Genomic DNA, 20,850 nt, shown 5'->3' with positions numbered 1-20,850 from the left:
AGGAGAGACCCAGTTAGACCTCAGTGACGGCAGCAGACACAGTTTCTCGTTGATGTGACACCACATGCTCAGAACTTGCACATTTTGGCATTGACGGACTGTGGACGCGGGAGCTGTCCACAAGCACAGCAGCGGTGGAGGTTTAAAGGAGCAGCATCCACGAGGAGCTCGCAGTAACAAGAGAAGAAATTTAATTTCTTCATATTCCTGGATTTTGCCTGCAAGTGCAGCATACAGGTATAGTAAAAGTGGAGATATGACTCAGTGTAAGACTTATAGAAGTCCTGTTAAAGAAAAGGGGGAAAAAAAAAACCCTCTGCAATGCTGCTGTCCTGGACTATGTTCTATCAACCATGAGTCCCTGCCAGAACAAATAAAAGACACCAGGCACAGGATGTTAGCTCTTCTACCCCATGCCCTACGCTGGAGCTGGTATTTGTACCAAAAAAATAAACAAAAGTAGTCCATTTCCTGACACGATAGTGCTTTGCTTTTTAGCAGCTCATGTCATGAATGTGCTCATAAACAGCAGAGCACACTTGAGTCCTCAGCACAGGAAAGACTTGGACCTGCTGGAGTGAGTCCAGCGGAGGGCCACAAAAATCATGAGCGGACTGGAGCACCTCTGCTGTGAGGACAGGCTGAGAGACCTGGGGTTGTTCAGCCTGGAGAAGGCTCCGGGGAGACCTTATTTCAGCTTTCCAGTATTTAAAGGGGGCCTACAGGAAAGATAGGGACAAATTTTTTAGCAAGGCCTGTTGTGTTAGGACGAGGGGTAATGCCTTTAAACTAAAAGAGGGAAGACTTAGACTAGATAGAAGGAAGACTTTTTTTACACGGAGGATGGTGAAACACTGGCCCAGGTTGCCCAGAGAGGTGGTAGAAGCCCCATCCCTGGAAACATTCAAGGTCAGGTTGGACGGAGCTCTGAGCAACCTGATCTAGCTGAAGATGTCCCTGCTCATTGCAGGGGGCTTGGACTAGATGGCCTTTAAAGGTCTCTTCCAACCCAAACTATTCTATGTTTCTGTGATTAATTCAAATCACACGTGAGCCAGGACACAGAGGGAGGACAATGTGCATGACAAAAGCTTCTGGCTTTGCAGTTTCCTGCCCCCTCCAGTATGCAAACTAATAAAAACCTTTTTGGCTCAACTAATTACACTGAAGTTTTGTATATCCACTGCTCAAGGACAAGGGTCTTAATCGTGTATTTGCCACCCACAAGCTCCAAAATTGCTTTGTGCTAGCTGGTCCCAGGGAGCTGGGTCACCTAGGAGTGGCCATCAGAGGCAAACAACCACAGTGGTGCCACATTGCCGGTGTTGACAGAGATGGATGGTGTCAGCACATCGCTATGACAGCAGCTCTGACCCCTTTGTTTACGCCTGTTTATTAGCCGGTTCAGAGTAAAGGGAGGTAGGAATGCTAGAAAGAGGGCTTCCAGCTCCCTCTGGAACAGCAACGTGCAACATGGAGTAATGCAAAGCCTTCAGTTGCACTTAATACAGTTTCAGCAGAAGACCACAAGCACCTAAAACAGTGACTTTCTGCTCATGTAATTTATTTTATAGGTGATGCCCACGGGGAATTGGCATGAGCACTGAGGCAGCAGCTATTCGGAATGCGCTCATCAGAGAACATGCACATCAGTGGCAGCACTGTGCCCACGTACTGCAGCATAAAGGGGAAACAGACTCCTAGGTTCTTTGCCAGGAGTATACGTAATTCAGATCTTTGATTTAAGCTAAGGAGATATGCATCTTGCACATTTTAGTAGGTACGATTTATCAGAATTTTCATAAATGTGAGGTTTAAATAGGCAACAGAAGAGTCGGTTCTTCTAGTCAGCTCTAGACTAATCTCTAAATAAGCGAGCAGAGTTGGAAGCTATTATACTCAAATTGGCTAAATGCTAAAATAAAATGGATTTTGGCTTTTTTATTTTGTTCCACCTCTCCCCACCCATCCGCCCACTCCCCGCACAGGCTAACATCTCAGCCTTTCTACAGGATAAAGCACATATAAAAAATTTACACCACTCCAAAATAACTTGCCAAAGAACCAATTATATATTTATTAATTATTTGTGGATGTTAGATCATACTCAGGTGCTCCTAGCATACCCTGAGCAACACTGATTCAGCCCGCATCCTCAGCGGCAAACAAGCGCGTCCTTAAGGATCCTGTGAGGCAAGACGTTTTCTGACCAACCTACAGTAATTTTATAAAGTTACATCCAATCCACAGCACAAATAAGATCTCATTCTTTCCATGCCACAACATATCACTCATTGCTTGCAGTTGGAAAACTGTTTGCAGGTGAAATGACCATTCATAGTGTGTTTACGGTGTTACCAGCATCTGAGCAATGATTTTTTTCATCTTCTCTCAAGACTGAAAAAACACCAACACTTCCCACTGTGCAAGACTGTAGTTCTCCAAGTGTTTCAATCCAACAGGCCCTTACTGCCACTGAAGCAGAAATCCTATTTCTACTAGAAGTAGATATCCCCTCTACGTTATCCCCTATATTATATCTCCCTCTAATAGCATTTGTATAACGATACAGCAAGGCTCAGCAGATCCATATGAAAAAACTTTCTTCCAACAGGTTAGTTTTTAGCCAGGTCTTTCCCTGACGCAGCTCACCGCAGCACTGCACAAATCTCAATCCTGACACAAGACAGTAACAGGCTTTTCATAAACAAGAGGGTGAGAAAACAGCAACAAAGCAATTCATAAACCGAGAAGCATGAATAACATGTTCAGGAACATGAATAACGTGATTGGGGTCGCAGTGCCAGCTTGGCAAGAGATCTCCACTGTAACTTAGAAGCAGTTGGCACCTAGATGGTACCAAGCACAAGCTACATTTTAATACCTAGAGTCTAAGAGGAAGATACTACAAAGAGATAAGAGAGAAAGCATCACCTCTCCCTTGCACAAAATGTTGATATATTTGCTGGTATAATTACAGCCGTGAGCAATCGCATCCCTAGCAGGTTCACCTAGGACAACAGTGTCCTGCCATAAGCTAGCTTCCAGCCAGCCCTGTCCATAAATACAGCTCATAGCTCTGCTGCTCAGGTGGAACAGGTTGCCCAGAGAAGTTGTGGCTGCCCCATCCCTGGAAGCGTTCAAGGCCAGGCTGAATGGGGCTTTGAGCAATCTGAGCTAGTGAAAGGTGTCCCTGCCCATGGTAGAGGAATTGGACTCATGGAGTTACCATTCAGACATATTGCCACTGGCTACAAAATTCTTATAGACACCTGGGCTGCTAACTCTCAAGCTAGGACATACAACTTTGTGACAGACCATTATTATCTCTTAGTTGCTCTATAGAAACATATTGGAGCAACAACTCAAGGAAAAACCACTTACATGGAAAGATATAGCCTTATGTGCTTGTCAGTTTGCCCATATTTTTTTCCTAATGGATAATTTAAATTTACATTTAAATCCAAGTAGCCGTGCCCGACATTTCAAAAAGCTACAGCCTAAACAGAAAACAATCAAGTTTCAGTGCTTAGCAACTAAATCATTAACCTATTGAGAGGAAAATACTTCCTTTACCAGCATGGAATGCTGTCCCCAAGGCACTGCTGTCCCCAAGGCAATGCTATATACAAACACATAAAATAGGTGGATATTTATGGATATTTGTTCATATGTGTGTGAGATTCTTATGGTACACTCCAGCTCAATAGACACTAGACACTTTGGCCAATACATACGCTAGATACCAGGGGTTTGCTGACCCTCAAGCTTTCAATAATACAGTGATGATCATTATACTAATATCATACGGGATACCATGATAGTTTCAGTAACTTTTGGTAACATTTTAGTATTCGTAACACTAGTTTCATGATCCATTCTGCCTTGTCAGACACAGATTATTCTGCCCACGTCTTCCATGTCTCTCTTTCCATGTTGTATTTCTCTGTGCCCTTCCTTCTGCTCCCACAGCTGGGGCGGGGGGAGCTGCAAGGAAGGAGGTGGACCTTGATTCCAATTGCTCGTTCTCAACCCAAAGTGAGTGGGGGCAAAACCTCCACAAGTAGGCAGCTGAAAGGTCCTAAAAAGAGTTTGCTGCAGCAAGGGTAAGGCAGTCCAACCACTCCAGTACCTCCTTACAATACAACTTCATCATGGTTTGCAGTCCCCACTCCATAGCAAGATAAGGAAAGGAAGAGATTAGCAAGGGGACAGACCCACCATACACGCTCCTACCCATAGCTCACCAAAACATAGTCCTCTTGACTGAATGGATGAGTAGCATGACACCAAGAAGCATCATTTTATATAATGACATCATTTGACTCTCTACCATGATTACATAGTAAAATAATTATTATTTTCCTGGATATAATTCAAACCTAGACCAGGATATTCCACCACCACAACTATACCGGAAATGTTTTTGTAATTTAGATTAGTCCTGGATTAATGTATTAGATTGTGGAGGAGTTTGGAAACCACACCTAATTATCATAGACCCTGTACAGCACCTCAGTCACATAAAGATCTTTATAAAAGATCTTTAAAAACTTTATCTTACTCATTAGAGGGATGGGGAAAAAAACCCAACCAACCCACCCAAATAAGAACAGGGGAAAAAAAAGATCAAAATCTTCTTTATTAATAAAATGTTGAAACTATGTTTTCAGGAGATACACAACAATATTGTGAAGCAATTCTAAATTATTAGTTCTTCTCAGAAGCTATCTTCAGAAACACCCAAACCCCCAAACCCAAAGCAAAACCCTCCCAATCCAACACGCTCATGTGCACAGACAGACGCTGCCCCTACAACAGAAAAACACAGGAGTGTACCTTGTCCCTGACCAGCGGTGGGGACTTTCTGTCGTTCTCTAGCAAACACTCACCCACATCCTCATTTATTTTATTGCACTACCAGGACACCGTGAAAACTTGCCTCTAGAAGGGCTCCCAGCCACCCGCCCCCCCTCCCGGCAGGGAGCCGGCAGCGCTGCCGCGCCCCCCCCGGCCCGGGGCGAGGTGCGGGGCCGGCTGATCGCCTCGCAGTGTCACCCCGCCACCGCCGGCTCTGCCGCCCGTGTGACCCAGCCCGGGGCAGCAGGGCTCTCTTCAGCCGCCGGTGCCCCCTCCCCACCCCGTGCCCCTCCGCTGCCTCCTCTCGAAGGCGAGGCGGCGCCGGGAGAGTTTGGGAGAGCGTGTGCGTCCGTCGTCGTCCCCACCCCCCCGCCGGAAAAATACCCCTCCGAGGCGGAACCCCCGCTCCCCGCAGCCCGGGCAGTGCCCCGAGCCGCTCCCAGTGGCGACATCGGAGGAGCCGGCACGGACCCCCGCGCTCCGCCCGCCCCTCCCCGCCCAGGGGTGCGATCCAGCCCGGCCGCCCGCCCCGACGGTGGCCGCTCCCCGGCCCCTCCACTTACCCAGGATCTCCTTCCTGCGCTGCGTGTGGGGCTGCTCCGTGTAGACCCACTCGAAATCCCCGCGGGTGACACGGTTACCCATGGCTCCCGCTGCTCTCCGCTCCGCTCCACGCCGCATTTATAGCTCCGCGCCCGGCGGAGGGGCGGCTCCGCCCGCCGCCTGCCCCCGCCCCGCCGGCTGCCTCTCGCCTCCGGCGGGCACCGGCTCCGCGCCCCGAAGGGGCGGGTGTGCAGGGAGCTGGGGGAGCTGCAGAGCACCCCCCTCGGGTGTGCGGGGGAGAGAGCGTGCCTCGGGGCTGGCGGTGGGGCAGGAGAGGGGCGACCGAGGTTCGTCATGCTACAGGGGCTTCGAAGGTCGGCAGGGGTGGGCGGTGGTTTGCAGGGCAGCAGGATTACCATCGTGCTGCTGCCACCACCGTGGGGCTCTCCAGGGATCAGCACAGCCGCTATGGGCATCCCCTCCTGGGACAGCCTCAGAGCACAGGGGGGTCGCCAGCACTGCAGGTCTGTCGCCAGGCACTTCCAGACAAGGCTTTTGGAAAGCAAAGGTAGTCCAAACGCCATAAATCCAGTGCCACAGCCCTAAGCAGAATGTGGCTTAGGGCAAAGACCAGCCATGTGAGCTCCTCCCAGGGGTGGAAGGCCTGGGACGGCGTGAGGATGACCAACGCCTGACACACACTCCCTTGGCGCTCTGACAAACCCTGTGTGAGCTGTCCCAGCAGCATCCAGCCCTCGGCTGGGTCACACTTCACTCCTGAGAGTCTGTCGCCCATTTCCCAGGTCCAGTACCGTCTGCGCTGAAGTAGCAGGAAATCCCACTGCTCCCTTGTTACTGAAGCCGGGCAAAGGGCCTGCTAACCTTGCAACTCGGGTAACCTTTCTAACTTCTCTAGCCTCTCTGATTCACAGGGAGAGGAGTTACACATGTTGCATGGGGATATTTCTCCAGACACACAACCCAAAATTAAAGTGCTGGTCTTGTTCCCACTACGCTATTTTGCAAGCCCATACCTGGCCTGCTGTCCCTCTTCAGGGTTCACTATCCCTATCATTACTTCGGCCACTGACAACACCCCATTTGGGTCAGCTCCACACTCAGAAAACAATTTTGATTCATTCTGTTTCAATATGAATCTCTCTAGCTCCCTCCATACTATCCATCCCTCCAATACTATCACCTCTTACTTTAGTCTAGTTTAACTATTTAAGACTGTTTGGTAGCCCAGTTCCATGAAACGATACGGGTTAAAAAAGAAACAACACCAAACAACAACAAAACAACCCACAAACCCAAAATGCTGACACCTGACTGCTACGAAGTTTTAGGAGGCTTTTCTGATTTTTATCTTTTTCCCCCTGAAGCGGGCTAAATTTAAACCCTTGAACAACTAAAGGTCCAAAGCAGGTTGAGTGGAAGGAGAATGGTGCTGCCAGTGGTGCAGCTTTGCCCAGAGCAGGAGCAGGAGTTTAACCTCTTTGCTTTTACCAGTCACCTTTCTGTAAGTACAATGGTTTCTTCACCATTGCTCCAACACGAGGTTGGTGTTCTCCCATAAAGTCGCAGTGCCCAACCCAGTTAATGGACTGTTAATCCAAGTTAAGGTTATTACATGTTTCTATAAGGAATGAATTGTTCGGAGAGCAGATGCATCGGTATCTCAGCCTAAACCTTTAATCGGCTCAAACATTTTGGCTTGTTGACAGTATCGGTGGAGAAGCCAAAGACGACATGAACGTGATGACACCCTTCTGTCACTTCCTGCTCAGGAGTGCTCAAGGTGACTAAAAAAGCAAATTAGTGGGCAGTCCATGCAGTTGCAAAGAAAACAAATACGACTTCATCCCCCAAAGTTTATCCAATAGGCTGGTGCTATTGCATATGGTGAGTCCTGCACGGAAAGTTAAGTATCTTCTTTGCAGGCAACGGCATTGTCTTCATGTAGCTTATTACTATGGCCTCAACCCTACCACATGAGAAGAACGAAAAAGCTTTTCTGTCTCCAGTGAGCTGGCATCTCTCTTTGAGGATAGAATTTCACGCTTTATATTTCTATAATAAACCAAACAAATTATACTAATTTAAGAGTAATTGTGGACGCCAGACAAACAAGAAACGCCAGCTTTAGACTGTCTTCTAGAATTGGCAGAAGTATTTTCCAGCTCTGACCATTTGGCACCCTTAGTTTTATAGCATCCTAGTAAAGTGCAAACAGGCTTACAATCATTCACAAAGGAAAAGGAGGGGGGAATTTTAATGTCACCCGGCAATAATAGACCTTATAATGAATATTATAATGATCATGAACTCTACATGTTCACATACTCACTACACTTTATGGCAATTCAAACATGCTTCATATGGTCAGGTTCTCCCAGCTGTACCCTTCCTTTCTTCAGCAGTTTCCTACACTTGTTTGGGATTTCTAACTGCTGAGAAGCCTGGCTGAGAGAAATTCTCAACGCACTCAACAGGAGGAGCCCAATTGCTGACTCTGTGCAGGGTACCGTCAAATATCTCATTTACATAGTTGTAAGTATGCATCACACTCACCTCCAGCATCCCAGCTGGCAATTTCCAGGGTAAAAAAGGCAAAAATCCTTTGCTTCCCTGAGGACATGACCTACGATACACAGCTCTGAAACATGCCATACTGGTCCTCTTTTCCACACAGCCCGGCAGAGTCACACTTCTCCACCCCAAGGTGCCTTTCCACCAGGTGGCTTCCCAGCACGAACGTATTTCTGCTACGCAACCCACCTACTTCCTCCCTCCGCTTATTAAAAGTGCAGGTGACACAGTAAATGCCGCAGGAACACCTGCACACGTTTCCCGGTGGCTGTTGCCAGCCTGAAGAGCAGCCTTGGTGTTTGAAGTTACTTAATCTGCCCTCATGTACAGGTGTCCTGGTTTGAGGCAAAACAGAACCTATTTATTATTTACCTTATTTATTATTATTATAACCTCTGTTATTTTTTTTTTAGCTAAGCCTTTTCTAACGCAAACCATGACAACAAGACTTACCTCCCCTTTTTTGGTTTCCAGAGACTAATCTTTGTTAAAGTTGATGTTCTGGAAATAAAGTTGTTTGGCAGTTTTAGCTCTAAATAAGGTGTTTTCTCCTTTGAATAAAGAGCTCCATGTCCCATGACAGACTTGTATTTTCAATTCCTGAATTACCTAGTTTCTTCTCTGCCTGTCTATACTGGGCCTTCCTTAACAGTCGCTTTTATTACCTGAAGAAAACTTCGCTGTGTATTTGCTTGTTTGGAAAAGTTGCAGTCGTTTTGAATTGGGTGTCATGCTCTGACTTGACGTAACGAGTGACAAAGTTTACAATGTGATGTTCTTTATTGAACAAAGTCAAGTTTTCATATGCAGCATAGTTCGTAGATGAGCCACGTCATTAACACACCCACCCACTGGAGGTGGTTCAGGAGAAATAATGCACCAATAAGCCCTACTTTCTGCCTTCCCCTCTTACCTGTGATGAGCCTGCCCTGGCTTATTGACCCCTTCTACTGGGTTAACTCTATGCCCGAGCTGTGAGTTGAATTGTCCACGCAAAGATGCTGAGGAGCTGCTGCAACAGAATCTTAGGGGTAGAATGACATTTTCGTGTTGCCGGTGGCAAGCTGTTAGATACACTTGGTCATATTACATGTAACTCCCCCTTTATGCAACACGCTGCTTTCATGACAGCTAGCACAATAGCCCGGTTTGCACTCAGCAAATCCTGCTGGAACTAGGATGGTTCCTAGTCTCTCTGCCTGGGAGCTCCCAAAATGAAAAGTGACGGTCAAAGAAAGAAGTAACTCCCTCCAAGATCAGCTCGCTTCTGCCCGAGTTTATTGCTGCCAGCTTTCCCAGGATCCCAGCTCTGTGCTGAGCTAGCCATCAGTCCTCGCCCTCCACAGGAGGGGCGAGTAGCCCCTTCTTGGTCCGGGAGCGGCGGGAAGCGCCCAGGGAGATGCAGCACATCCCGCCCTGGGCATCAGGCGGGGTGCGGGTCCCGGATGCCGGTCCCCGAGCGGATGCCGGCGGGGCGGCTGCGTGGATGGAAGGCTCCACGGCAAAACGCGGCCGGGATAACCCCCCTCCTGCGGCAGCTCCAGCCCTCCACGGGCCCCACCGTCCGGCGGAGCGGAGCCGAGCCGCCGCCGCCCCCGTCCCACGGCGCCGCGCGAAGGACACCCCCTGCCGGCGCCGCGCCGCCACCGCAGCGCCCAGCCGCGGGGAGCCCCGTCGCCGCCCCGCTACCCGAGGAGCGGGATCCCCCTCCTCACCCCGCAGGCGAAGGTATTTAACGCATGCCGTGGGCGCCGCGACCGCTCCGCGGTACTGCGTGGGCGCACCATAGAATCACAGCATGGTTCGGGTTGGAAGGGACCTTACAGATCATTGAGTTCCAACCCCCTGCCACGGGCAGGGACACCTCCCAGCAAACCAGGTTGCTCAAAGCCCCATCCAACCTGGCCTTCAACACCTCCAGGGGTGGGGTAAAGTAGAAGTAAAACCTTGAGACAGCTTGGGCTACTCCCCTTGGGCTATTCCCCTTGGGAATAACCATCCTCCAAGTCCGCCTTGCCTAGACATGGCTTTAGGGTCATCACTAGTAACTCTGTACCTCTTTTGCCTCATATAGTTATGCATTTTATTCCAGCAAGTCCAATTGTCCGATGAATGTAATGGAAGTCAACAAAAAGGAAGACTATGACTTTGGAGGGGAGCAATAGACTTGATTTGGTAGCACTCAAATGTTCTCGCCTCCTTTAGAAATACTTTAGAAATTTAGGAATTTCTTAAGCATTAAGAAATTTTAAAATGTTTTGATCTGATCATTAGCTAGAAGCTTAACAAATGCAGGCCTACTGTAATTAATGACAGTGCTATGATCACGTACAGAATGTATTTAGGAAGACTGCTTCTGCAGAATTCAAATGAAAACAATTTCCTCTTCCACATAAATATTTTTTCTCGTGTTACATTTTCGCTCTTCTGCATCCTAGCTTTTTCAAAGATAATCACAATCTCTCTGGAAAGTAATTTATTCCACAGAGTGTTTTATATTGTTGAGAGGATTTGCAGTTGCTTTCTATCATGAGACATATTTGCTGTTATGCACCATAAGTACTTATCCCATTAATAGCTTATGCTACCCTCCCTGCAATCTTGGCATTTCGGGAACAGTTTTAGTAGCACCCAGGTACAAAACACCTGAATGGAGTGCATTAACTAGATTCCCCTTCCACAGCAAAAAATATTATATGCAAAAATTAGCAGCATTTATAATCATTTATCCACATGTGAGAACCTAAGGGGTTCCCTTTTGACAGAGAGTATCAGGATTATGAGAGGATGTGGGTCCTGGGAAGAAAGGCATCGGATTAAACTGGGATTTCTCTCCTCCCCCTCTTAGCGTTGATGGGTCTCTTCTCTAAACCCCCTCACTGCCGTACATCACTGCTACGGCAGTGCTTTCTAGACCACAGCTGACCCTACCAGACCTGCTCTTTCAAACCTATTTCCCGATACTCCAGTTTCAGCCCGACATACTTAAAACCCGATTTAGTTCAGTGCTGCTGAGCTCACTGCTGACAATAGGAGTGCCACGGGGTTAAGAGGGGTACTTTGTTCAGCCCCTTGAAGTCAGAGATTGAGCTTTGAGCAGAGGAAAAAAAGCCACTTGAAAACAGCTAGCTGTGTGGATGTGTGTGGAGGTGTGGATGTGCCCGAGTATAGGAAGAATTCCCTCTGTGAGGAACAGTTGGAGAACACCTTTGATAACAAACTGTGCTAAATTCCAACGATTGTGTCATACAGTCTCCGTTTTTGCTTTGGAGAAATATTTTTGCTCAGTATTTATATTGTAGCAACATATACAGTCCCTCCACAATGGACTAGGAGTTTACTACAAAACCATCAAGTGAAATTGCAGTCTTTCCTCTGATGAGTTTGAGTTACAAATCCTTCTAATATAAGCACACTAGAAAAAGTATTGATCAGCTTTGCTTATGCCTAAGAAGTATGGGATTTTATACTAACATTTTAGCAAACTGTCTGAGGAAATTGAGTCACAATACCTATTGACCTGTAGAAACCCAGCTAAGTTGGTTTAAGAAGAAAACAGCTGCCCTTGGGCTTTCATTGAGACCGCAGCGATTTATCCATCTTATTTATTTTTAACTAATTAGCCTTATTCATTTAAATCTGGGATTATTTTTCTTTTAAAAATGTCATATTAACTCTAGGGGTACTTCTTTCTTAGCGCTACTGGGATCTATCAATACCTGGTGACTTTAATGGGAACTGAGAGCTCAGCACTTTCCAGCATCAGGTCTGGCATCCGCAACCCAGGGAAATGCATCTGCAGGAGGAGGGCTGGGAAGTCCTGCTATTTGTAAGACAATAGAATCATAGAATCATCGAATTGTCTAGGTTGGAAGGGACCTTTCAGATCATCAAGTCCAACCATCAACCTAACACTGACAAAAACCTGACATTGATGAAACAACCTGAAAATTCATGGCTGACAACAGGCATGAATCGGAGTTGCAGATTCGCTTCCCGGTCCCAGAGTGCAGTATAAGCAGTTAGGACACACATTCACATATCTTGCCTGTGCTGGCAGGTGTGAAATCCTATCATGCTGGCTCCATTAATATGTATTATTTCCCAGAAGTTTCTGCTTCTCATGTTGCCTATGATTTGCAAGATACAGCCTATTCAGATGTCCACACACATCCTATGTTGATATTTAATATGACAGCGTTGTAAAGGCTGAGGATTTTTGGAAGGGTAGTTTCATACCCTCAGCCATGAAATTAGGAATGGAGGAGAAAACCTTTATTTTTGATCATCACCTTTACAACTCAATAATTTGTATTTTCCATATACAATTAAAGGGTTCAACGTTTCTGGAGCAAGCATTAGGCCCACTGATTCACGTATCCTTTCATACAGTAAGAAAAACAAATTGTCTTTACAACAAAACCTGTTTAAAGACTGGGGTGATAAGTGACCATAACTTAGAAATTAGTATGGAATGGTGGCAGTGCAAACCCTGTCTCCCTCCCTCTGCAAGATAACGGATGAGGGAAAGCCCTTCCTCACTGTGCTCAGTCTCAAAGACACAAGCAGATGACAAACAGAGGAGAGCACTATAAATCTCAGCAAATGAATTGGGGTAGCTTTGTTAGCTGCTTGGTTTGTTTTTAAGAGGGGAATCTGAAGTAGGATGCTTTACAGAAAATAAAACAATAATTATCGGAAGTACCAGAAAAAGAAACAGAGAAAAGAGGTGCACACAGAGTTCGTTGCTTGTTCCTAGTCATGGTCAGCAAGCAGAACCTTATGTTCATAATGAACAAAGTGCTTTGTAGGAGTCCATACACAAATTAGGCTCAGGGATTTCCCTCACGTTTAATTAGCAATCTGAGGAGAGAGGACAACGACATTTGTAGCAGAAGCCAGTGGGCCATAAAGGCCAGGCATGGTGGTAGCTATATTAGATCAGCTGGAGACGAGGAGGCTGAATTATGAAGGACTATAAAGGTAAAGTTAAAACCCCATTCCCTGCAGAGCTGCAAAGAGCTAGGACAAGGGCTCTGGGAAAGGATGGCACAGCTAATTAACATTTTTCTTAGTGAATTACTTTAATGGCGTTGTAAATCCTTGTTTAGATTTCTTCCTGATTTTTTTTTCTTCAAGACCTCTTCTGCTTTAATTGATTAATAAACCATTCTAGATGCCATTCTAGATGAAGATAACACGGAAAACCTGCTACCTTGAATTGGCACAACTTATTCATTAGTCTTAGATAAGTCTTTTATAGGTGTTAACAAGAGAACTCCATATTATCAACTACTGATTTTCTTTTCCTCCAGTAAGTGACTCTATATTTGGTCTTTACACAAAAGCTATTCATGTCACATATTTAACTAGATATGTAAGTATTATCAGTTTAGTGACCGGTGTTGATTTACGATGGGAGGGCTAATCTTTCTTCTCAAACATTGGACAAATAGTTTGCATGAGAATAATAAGAAAAAAAAAAAAAAGGATATCAGAAGTTTCTAAATCAGTGAAGCAAATTGGGAAAAGTTGCCTCCACTAGAGGCAAGAGAGAAGGCTGTAGATGATGGCTGTGAAAAGCTCACTTGTTTCACAAGTTTCACACTTCAAATTTCTTCCTCTTTCTCACTTAAATGTAAGCGGAAGGCAGCAGGAGTAGGCCTACAGGAAAAAAAACCAAGATTTAGAAAACAAGCGTTGACCTTTTTGTTCATTCTTTCTTACTTTGTGAAAGACTAACTTATTTTGTATGACCTTCCTTTCCTTAAAATATAACAGACTTTTGGTAATTCTTGTTTAAAAACCCAGTTACCTAGTTGTGGCTTGATGCAGCTGAGATAAGGGCCAGAACAACTAGTTCTGTAGTAGGAAATGAGAAACAGCTCTTTATATAAATATAATGCAACCAGATATTGTACACAAAGTTGAATTAGTACAGCAACGACAACTATGGGTTCTGGATGCTGTGAACTACTAGTTCACCACAAGAAAACAAAAAAACACGCAAGAGGAAAAAGCATTATATTGATTGAGTGGCTAATGATGTTGAGTGCTGACCATCATCTGCTGCTGCTATATTGCGCATATCTGAGAGATGGATTGTAGGAGTTCTCCCAAGCCAGGGCGCTGCAATGCCTCAAGCATCCCATATCTTCCTCTACTATGAGTAGCACTGGTGATTTCACTGCAGGGAGTCTGCATTTAACAAATGGTTTAAGTCTACTCAGGACACTGAGCATCCCAGGAATTGCACAATAAAATTACAAACAAACAAGGAAAAAAAGAAGACATGAAAGACAAAAAGAGCCATACTCTTCCAGTGGTGCCCAGCGAAAAGATACGAGGCAACAGGGACAAATTGCAATCCAGGAAATTTTACTTAAACATAGGGGAAGAACTTCTTTACTCTGAGGATGGTCAAACATGGGAACAGGTTGCCCAGAGACACTGTGGAGTCACCGCCCTTGGAGATATTCAAAACCCAACTGAACACGGCCCTGAGCAACCTGCTCTATTTGACCCCGCTTTTAAGCGGGGCTTTGGACTAGACAATCTGGAGAGATCCCTTGCAGCCTCAGCTCTTCTATGAGCCTGTGAAGCTGAAAAAGTCAATTACTCTTGTTTAAAGCCCAAGCTTAGCATCCTTTGAGGTAAACTGAAACAAAACATGATTTTTCAAATTATCCGTGTATGTCATCTATGCATACTAAACGGTGGCAGTAACCTGTCTTTAGGACACTTATACTTACACTTTGCCCTAAAACAAGAACCCAAAACATACCATAGAATCACAGAATAGTTTGGGTTGGAAGGGACCTTTAAAGGCCATCTAGTCCAACCTCCCCTGCAATGAGCAGGGACATCTTCAACTAGATCAGGTTGCTCAGAGCCCCCTCCAACCTGACCTGGAATGTTTCCAGGGATGGCGCATCTACTACCTCTCTGGGCAACCTGGGCCAGTGTTTCACCACCCTCAGGGTAATAAATGTCTTCCTTCTATCTAGTCTAAGTCTTCCCTCTTTCAGTTTAAAGCTGTTACCCCTTGTCCTATCGCAACAGGCCCTGCTAAAAGTTTGTCCACATCTTTCCTGTAGGCCCTCTTCAGGTACTGGAAGGCTGCAATAAGGTCTCCCCAGAGCCTTCTGTTCTCCAGGCTGAACAACCCCAACTCTCTCACCCTGTCTTCATAGGAGAGGTGCTCCAGCACTGATCATTTTTGTGGCCCTCTGGACTCCCTACAACAGGTCGATGTCTTTCCTGTGCTGAGGGCTCCATAGCTGGACACAGGACTTCAGGTGGGGTCTCACCAGAGCAGAGTAGAAGGAGAATCATCTCCCTTGACCTGCTGGCCACGCTGCTTTTGATGCAGCCCAGGATAGGGTTGGCTTTCTGGGCTGCGAGCACATGTTGTGGGCTCACGTCCAGCTTTTCACCCACCAGTACCCCCAAGTCCTTCTCCTCAGGGCTGCTCTCAATCCCTTCATCCCCCAGCCTGTATTGATACCGGGGGTTGCCCCAACCCAGGTGCAGGACCTGCACTTGGCCTTGTTGAACCTCCTGACGTTCACACAGGCCCACTTTTGGAGTTTTTGCAGGTCCCTCTGGATGGCATTCTGTCCCTCAGGCATGTCAACCGCACCAGTCAGCTTGGTGTCATCCACAAACTTGCCAAAGGTGCACTCGGTCCCACTGTCTATGTCATTGATAAAGATATTGAACAGTACTGGTCCCAATACGGACCCCTGAAGGACACCACTTGTCACCGATCTCCATCTGGACATTGAGCCATTGACCACTACCCTCTGGATGTGACCATCCAACCAATTCCTCATCCATCGAACAGTCTATCCATCAAATCTGTATCTCTCCAATTTAGAGAGAAGGATGTTGTGGGGGACCATGTCAAAGGCCTCACAGAAGTCCAGATAGATGACATCCATAGCTCTTCCCTTGTCCACTGATGTAGTCACTCCATCATGGAAGGCCAGTAGGCTGGTCAGGCAGGACTTGCCTTTGCTGAAGCTGTGCTGCCTGTCTCAAATCAACTCCCTGTCCTCCATGTGCCTTAGCATAGCTTCAAGGAGGATCTGTTCCATGATCTTCCCAGGCACAGAGGTGAGGCTGACAGGTTGGTAGTTCCCAGGGTCCTCCTTTCTACCCCTTTTAAAAATGGGTGCAATCTTTCTCTTTTTCCAGTCACTGGGGACTTCACTTGACTGCCATGACTTTTCAACTATTATGGAGAGTGGCCTGGCCACTACATCAGCCAATTCCCTCAGGATTCTGGGAGGCATCTTGTCAGGTCCCATAGACTTCTGTATGTTCGGGTTCTTCAGGTGGTCAGGAACCTGATCTTCTCTTACAGTGGGAGGGACTTTGCTTCCCCAGTCCCTGCCTTGCAGTCCATCCACTTGAGGTGTGTGGGAAGAGAGGCTGCCAGGGAAGACTGAGACAAAAAAGTTGTTGAGTACCTCAGCCTTCTCCTCATCCATTATTACCAATTTGCCAGTCTTGCTCCTCAGGGGGGTATAATTTCTTTGATGTTCTTTTCTGTCTGACATAGCTGTAGAAGCCCTTCTTATTATTCTTTGCATCCCTTGCCAAATTCAGCTCCAGCTGCACCTTGGCCTTCCTGACCCTACACAACAAGGCAGCATCCCTGTACTCCTCCCAGAATACCTGTCCCTGCTTCCACTGCCTGGGCATTTCCTTCTTGTCCTTTCTTGACCTTACCAGCAGGTCTCAACTCAGCCATGATAGTCTCTTGCCCTTGTTTCCTGGTATCTTACACCTGGGAATCAAGAGCTCTAAGGAAAGTGTCCTTAAAGATCTGCCAGCTCTGTTCTGCTCCCTTGTCCCAGAGGGCAGTTTCCCAGTTTCCCTATTGACTGACTCCTTGAAGGGCTGGAATTTTGCTTTCCTAAAATTCATGGTCCTGACTTTACTCTTTGCCTGACCCGTACCCCTCAGGACTGCAAACTCCACCAGTGTATAATCACTGCAGGCCAGGCTGCCTCCAATCTTGACGTCACTGATTAGTTCACTTGCATTGGTGACCGTCAGGTCCAGCATCACCTCTCCTTTTGTGGGGCTGTCTATTACCTGGCTTAAGAAGTTATCTTTGATGCACTCCAGGAATCTCCTGCATTGTCTACAGCTTGCCATGCTACTTTTCCAGCAGATGTTAGGGTGTTTGAAGTCCCCCAGCAGGACAAGAGCCTGCGAGCACGATGTATCCTGTAGAGGCAGTAAGAAGGCCTCGTCAACAGGTTCCCCTTGGCCTGTAGTAGACACCAACCACAAGGTTCCCTTTGTTGCCTCAGTCTCTTATTCTTACCCATAGGTTTTCAACCTGCTCGTGGCTATTCTTCATGGACAGCTCTTCAAACTCTACCCATTTCTTGATGTAGAGGGCAATGCCTCTGCCCCTCCTTCCTTGCCTGTCCCTTTTGAACAGCCTATAGCCATTGATAGCTGTACTCCTGTCATGGAATTCATCCCACCAAGTTTCTGTAATGGCAACTAGGTCTTAGTTTTCTAGCAGCATGGTGGCTTCCAACTCCTCCTGTTTGTTGCCCATGCTGCAGGCATTGGTATAGAGGCACTTCAGCTGGGGTGTTGGCCGTGTCTCCGTCTTAGAGGAGCATCCCTTAATTCCTTTGGGGTATTTCACTGGTGTATCCCTCTTGGCTCCTATTACCTCAGGAGCCCCTGGCTTATCTCCATAAGACTTCAAGTGTGCTGCAGTCTCAGAGTAACAAGCTGCGGGCCCTCACTGGCACCCCATCCCTCTAACCATTGCCTGTCATCCCACAGCTTGTCACGGGGAAGACTGATATTGCTCCCCTTCCCCCTCAAGCCTACTTTAAAGCTCTGTCATGATCTGTTTAAAGCTCTGTATGATCTCCTGTAACACTTGATGCCAAGTATATGCAAAATCTAAAAGCTGAGGGAGGTTCAGAGGAGTAAGAAATCTCTTACAGAGCATGCATCTTCTCTTCGCTTCTTTTCCTTTCCCTCCATCCCTCCCTCCCTCTTTCCTTCCTTACATTTTTCTGTCTTTCTTGTGCATGTTACTGGTAGTTCAGGTATATATGGATGGCACTATTTTTTTATGAGACTCTGTACCAAAATTAGAAGCGGTCAGCTTTCAGTAACCCATATCTTTCTAACTTCTCCAAACTACAACTGTACAGAGATACTATACTGTTTTGTGCTGGCTTTGCAGCTGTTCTCTCTTTGAATCCTGAGGTTTCCCCCTGCCCACCCACCTACTGAAGAAAGGCAGGCACGTGAGCTGGTTAAAGCCAAAAGAAAGAAAAGCCATGAGGATGGCAGAAGCTGCGTTGGTCCAGAGAATACTCATGCGGTTTTGCTGTCTCGGTTAGATATGCTCAGGACTTGAAACTACAACCAGGAATTTTGCAGTGCCAAGAAAGGAGAGCGGAGAAAAAGCAATGCTGGTGGGAATGTGCATGTGAAAAATTAAAAACTGGCTCCTGCAGACTGATGGTGGACTCCAGTTTACTACAGCAGATTTTAAGGAAGGAACCAGAAAAAAACCAAAACCACCGAGTCTGAGGCATCTAGAGCTTGTAGAGCTTGTAAAGAATATGTATTCTTAAAAACTTATTCATTATGGATGCCTAAAAATAGCTTTTATTTACAATGAAAGGCTTTTTTTTTTTTTAATTAAGGTTTTTTTCCCCCCTAACTTTTTAACTGTGGCTAAGAAACAAGCTGGAGTTCTGAGGACGGGGAGCAAAATGGGGTGCGTAGGGCAGGAGGATAAGAGATTATCCAGGGAGTAACTTCTGCTGCTATTTGGGCAGAGGACAAAGTTTTCTTTTAAACACCTTTTCACTGGGCAGCTTTCACATCTTCATTTTTGCTTGTTTCTGTGTTTTTTTCTCGTCAAGCAGTTGGAAAAATGATGTATGTCTATTCCTTGCGGTTAATAATCATCTCTCTCAGGATGAAGAGAACTGTATAATGGATAAAACACAGAGCTGATGAAGAATATTTGTATCATGTAACATTTCACACTGGAAAATATTGAATTGTGAATGTTGCAGCACAACATTAAAACATCGGCTTTAAGCCAAAATATGGGAAAAAGTAGAAGACACTTGCAATATTCAAAATAAGGTGGTTCTGATGCTTACAAACTTTAAAGTGCATTTTCTGTCCAAAATTATATACTTGTTTGCAATAAAAACACAAAAATGAAAAGGGGTTGTACAAAATTGTTAAACTATTATCATTGACCCGGACCAAAAAAATTATATTGATAAACAAGAGAGACTCATGACTTTGTTCCTATATTTGACAAAGCTCATTTATGCTAACACCAAAAAAACCCTTGACCCAAAATAACCAGTTCAGGGCCAAATCCCACTTGCTCTGAAGCCAATGTCAGCTCTGGTGAGAATTCAAGAGCAAGCCTGAGTGCCTGTCTAAGATGTAGGTGACATTAATATTTTGTCTATGCAAGCATAGAATAAAAAGTATAAGTGAATTGTGCATTTTTCCTAAAAAAAAAAAAAAAAAAAAAAACCTACCTCCATAAGAAACCACCGTTTTTTATTACATTTAACTTTTACTGGGAGAAAAGGGAGACTTCATCCTAATTTTGAAATATTCTGATTTTTAAAAGTTACAGGCACTATTTTTCCCACACTGTTAACATTTGCTCTTCTAACTATAGACAGAGGGGCAGAATTTATATGTAACGGCCTGGAAATCTCTCTCCGGGATCTAAAAATAGCCTTTCAGTTTATGAGAATTTTGCAATGATAAACTACATTTTGTAGCTGGTTAAAATGGGAGTGCTGAGTGTGACTGGAGAGAAGGAACTCCCAGACCTCCACAAGTTAAGTAAATTTGTTGCTATTTCTAATACTTATAGGAAAGTATTTCCTAATCTCATCATTAGCCCACAGCTCAGTATTGCTGTCTTGAGACTTGAACTAGACTAACTCTGAGAACACTTCAGTGCTGAGGTAGAAGAAGAAAGCATTTATTCGCAGGAGTCTTTTATCAGTTTTTATATCATGGCAATTTGGGATACAAGGAAGCAAAGCAGTGGTGTAGTGAGAAGGGAAGATAGAAAATGGAATGTATACTTGCAGCAGCCTCGTAAATACTTAAGAGGCAAATCTGTACTTGTAGTTAATAGCAGCTTAACATACAAGGGGAAGGAAAGGTTGTGTTAGCAGAAAAAAGAAGGAATGAGGAACAGGAGATGATCTTGCCAGGAGTACTGAAGGCCTATGAGGCTTTAACTTGTTTTAAAATCCTTACATTCTGTCGCATTTAATTTATTTCATATAAACCAAAACCAACTTTCTTCTTTTTTTTCAGATTTAAATGCTTGCAGAGCTACCAGGACATTAATCTTTGACTGAAGATAATATACAGCCCTTTTGAAGGCCTTTTCATCACTACCTTTTGAGAACACGTCACAATGAGATCTTAGGAGCCCCAGCCCACGGCTCTGCGTCTCCTTCTTGTAAATGCTTTTGCATCTGCTTCTTCATATCAAGATAAATGAGTGCAAAATGCTAACGAGTGGTATTTTTCCCTCTGCGGGGTAAGGAAGGGATGTCCCGTGGCAGTTGGCAGAAGGGGAAGTAAGCGGAGCGTGGCTGGAGCAGAAAGCTGCCGCATTTGCAGAGCACGTACTGTTTTGTTGGTGTTTGAGGGGTTTTGGTGAGCAACAGAATGATGTGTTAATAATTAAAGCAAATAACTACACTTGGTAATTGCATCTTAAATGAAGGGGATCACTTCACCTACTGGAATTTCGTGCAGTGATTGAATTACAATGTTATTACTTATTTTAAACTCTGC

General features: G+C 45.5%; 1 protein-coding gene across 2 annotated transcripts in view; it reads right to left on the bottom strand.

Annotated features, from left to right (window-relative positions):
* Positions 1–20,850, bottom strand: part of DEGS2 (delta 4-desaturase, sphingolipid 2) — a 34,559-nt gene that overhangs the window by 11,965 nt on the left and 1,744 nt on the right. Inside the window, exon 1 of one of the 2 annotated variants that reach the window (XM_074583995.1) lies at positions 5,424–5,563. The exons of the other annotated variant lie outside the window; for it this stretch is intronic. Within the exon in view, the coding sequence (XP_074440096.1) occupies positions 5,424–5,541 (118 nt within the window). The 5' untranslated portion in view covers positions 5,542–5,563. Of the gene's footprint in view, positions 1–5,423; positions 5,564–20,850 lie in introns of those variants that run through there. 2 annotated transcript variants of the gene reach the window in all.

Source organism: Larus michahellis, chromosome 4, assembly GCF_964199755.1.
Source record: "Larus michahellis chromosome 4, bLarMic1.1, whole genome shotgun sequence".
Classification (NCBI taxonomy): Eukaryota; Metazoa; Chordata; class Aves; order Charadriiformes; family Laridae; genus Larus; species Larus michahellis.
Note: the sequence above shows the minus strand (reverse complement) of the source record. Positions and strands in the feature narration are given on the sequence as shown.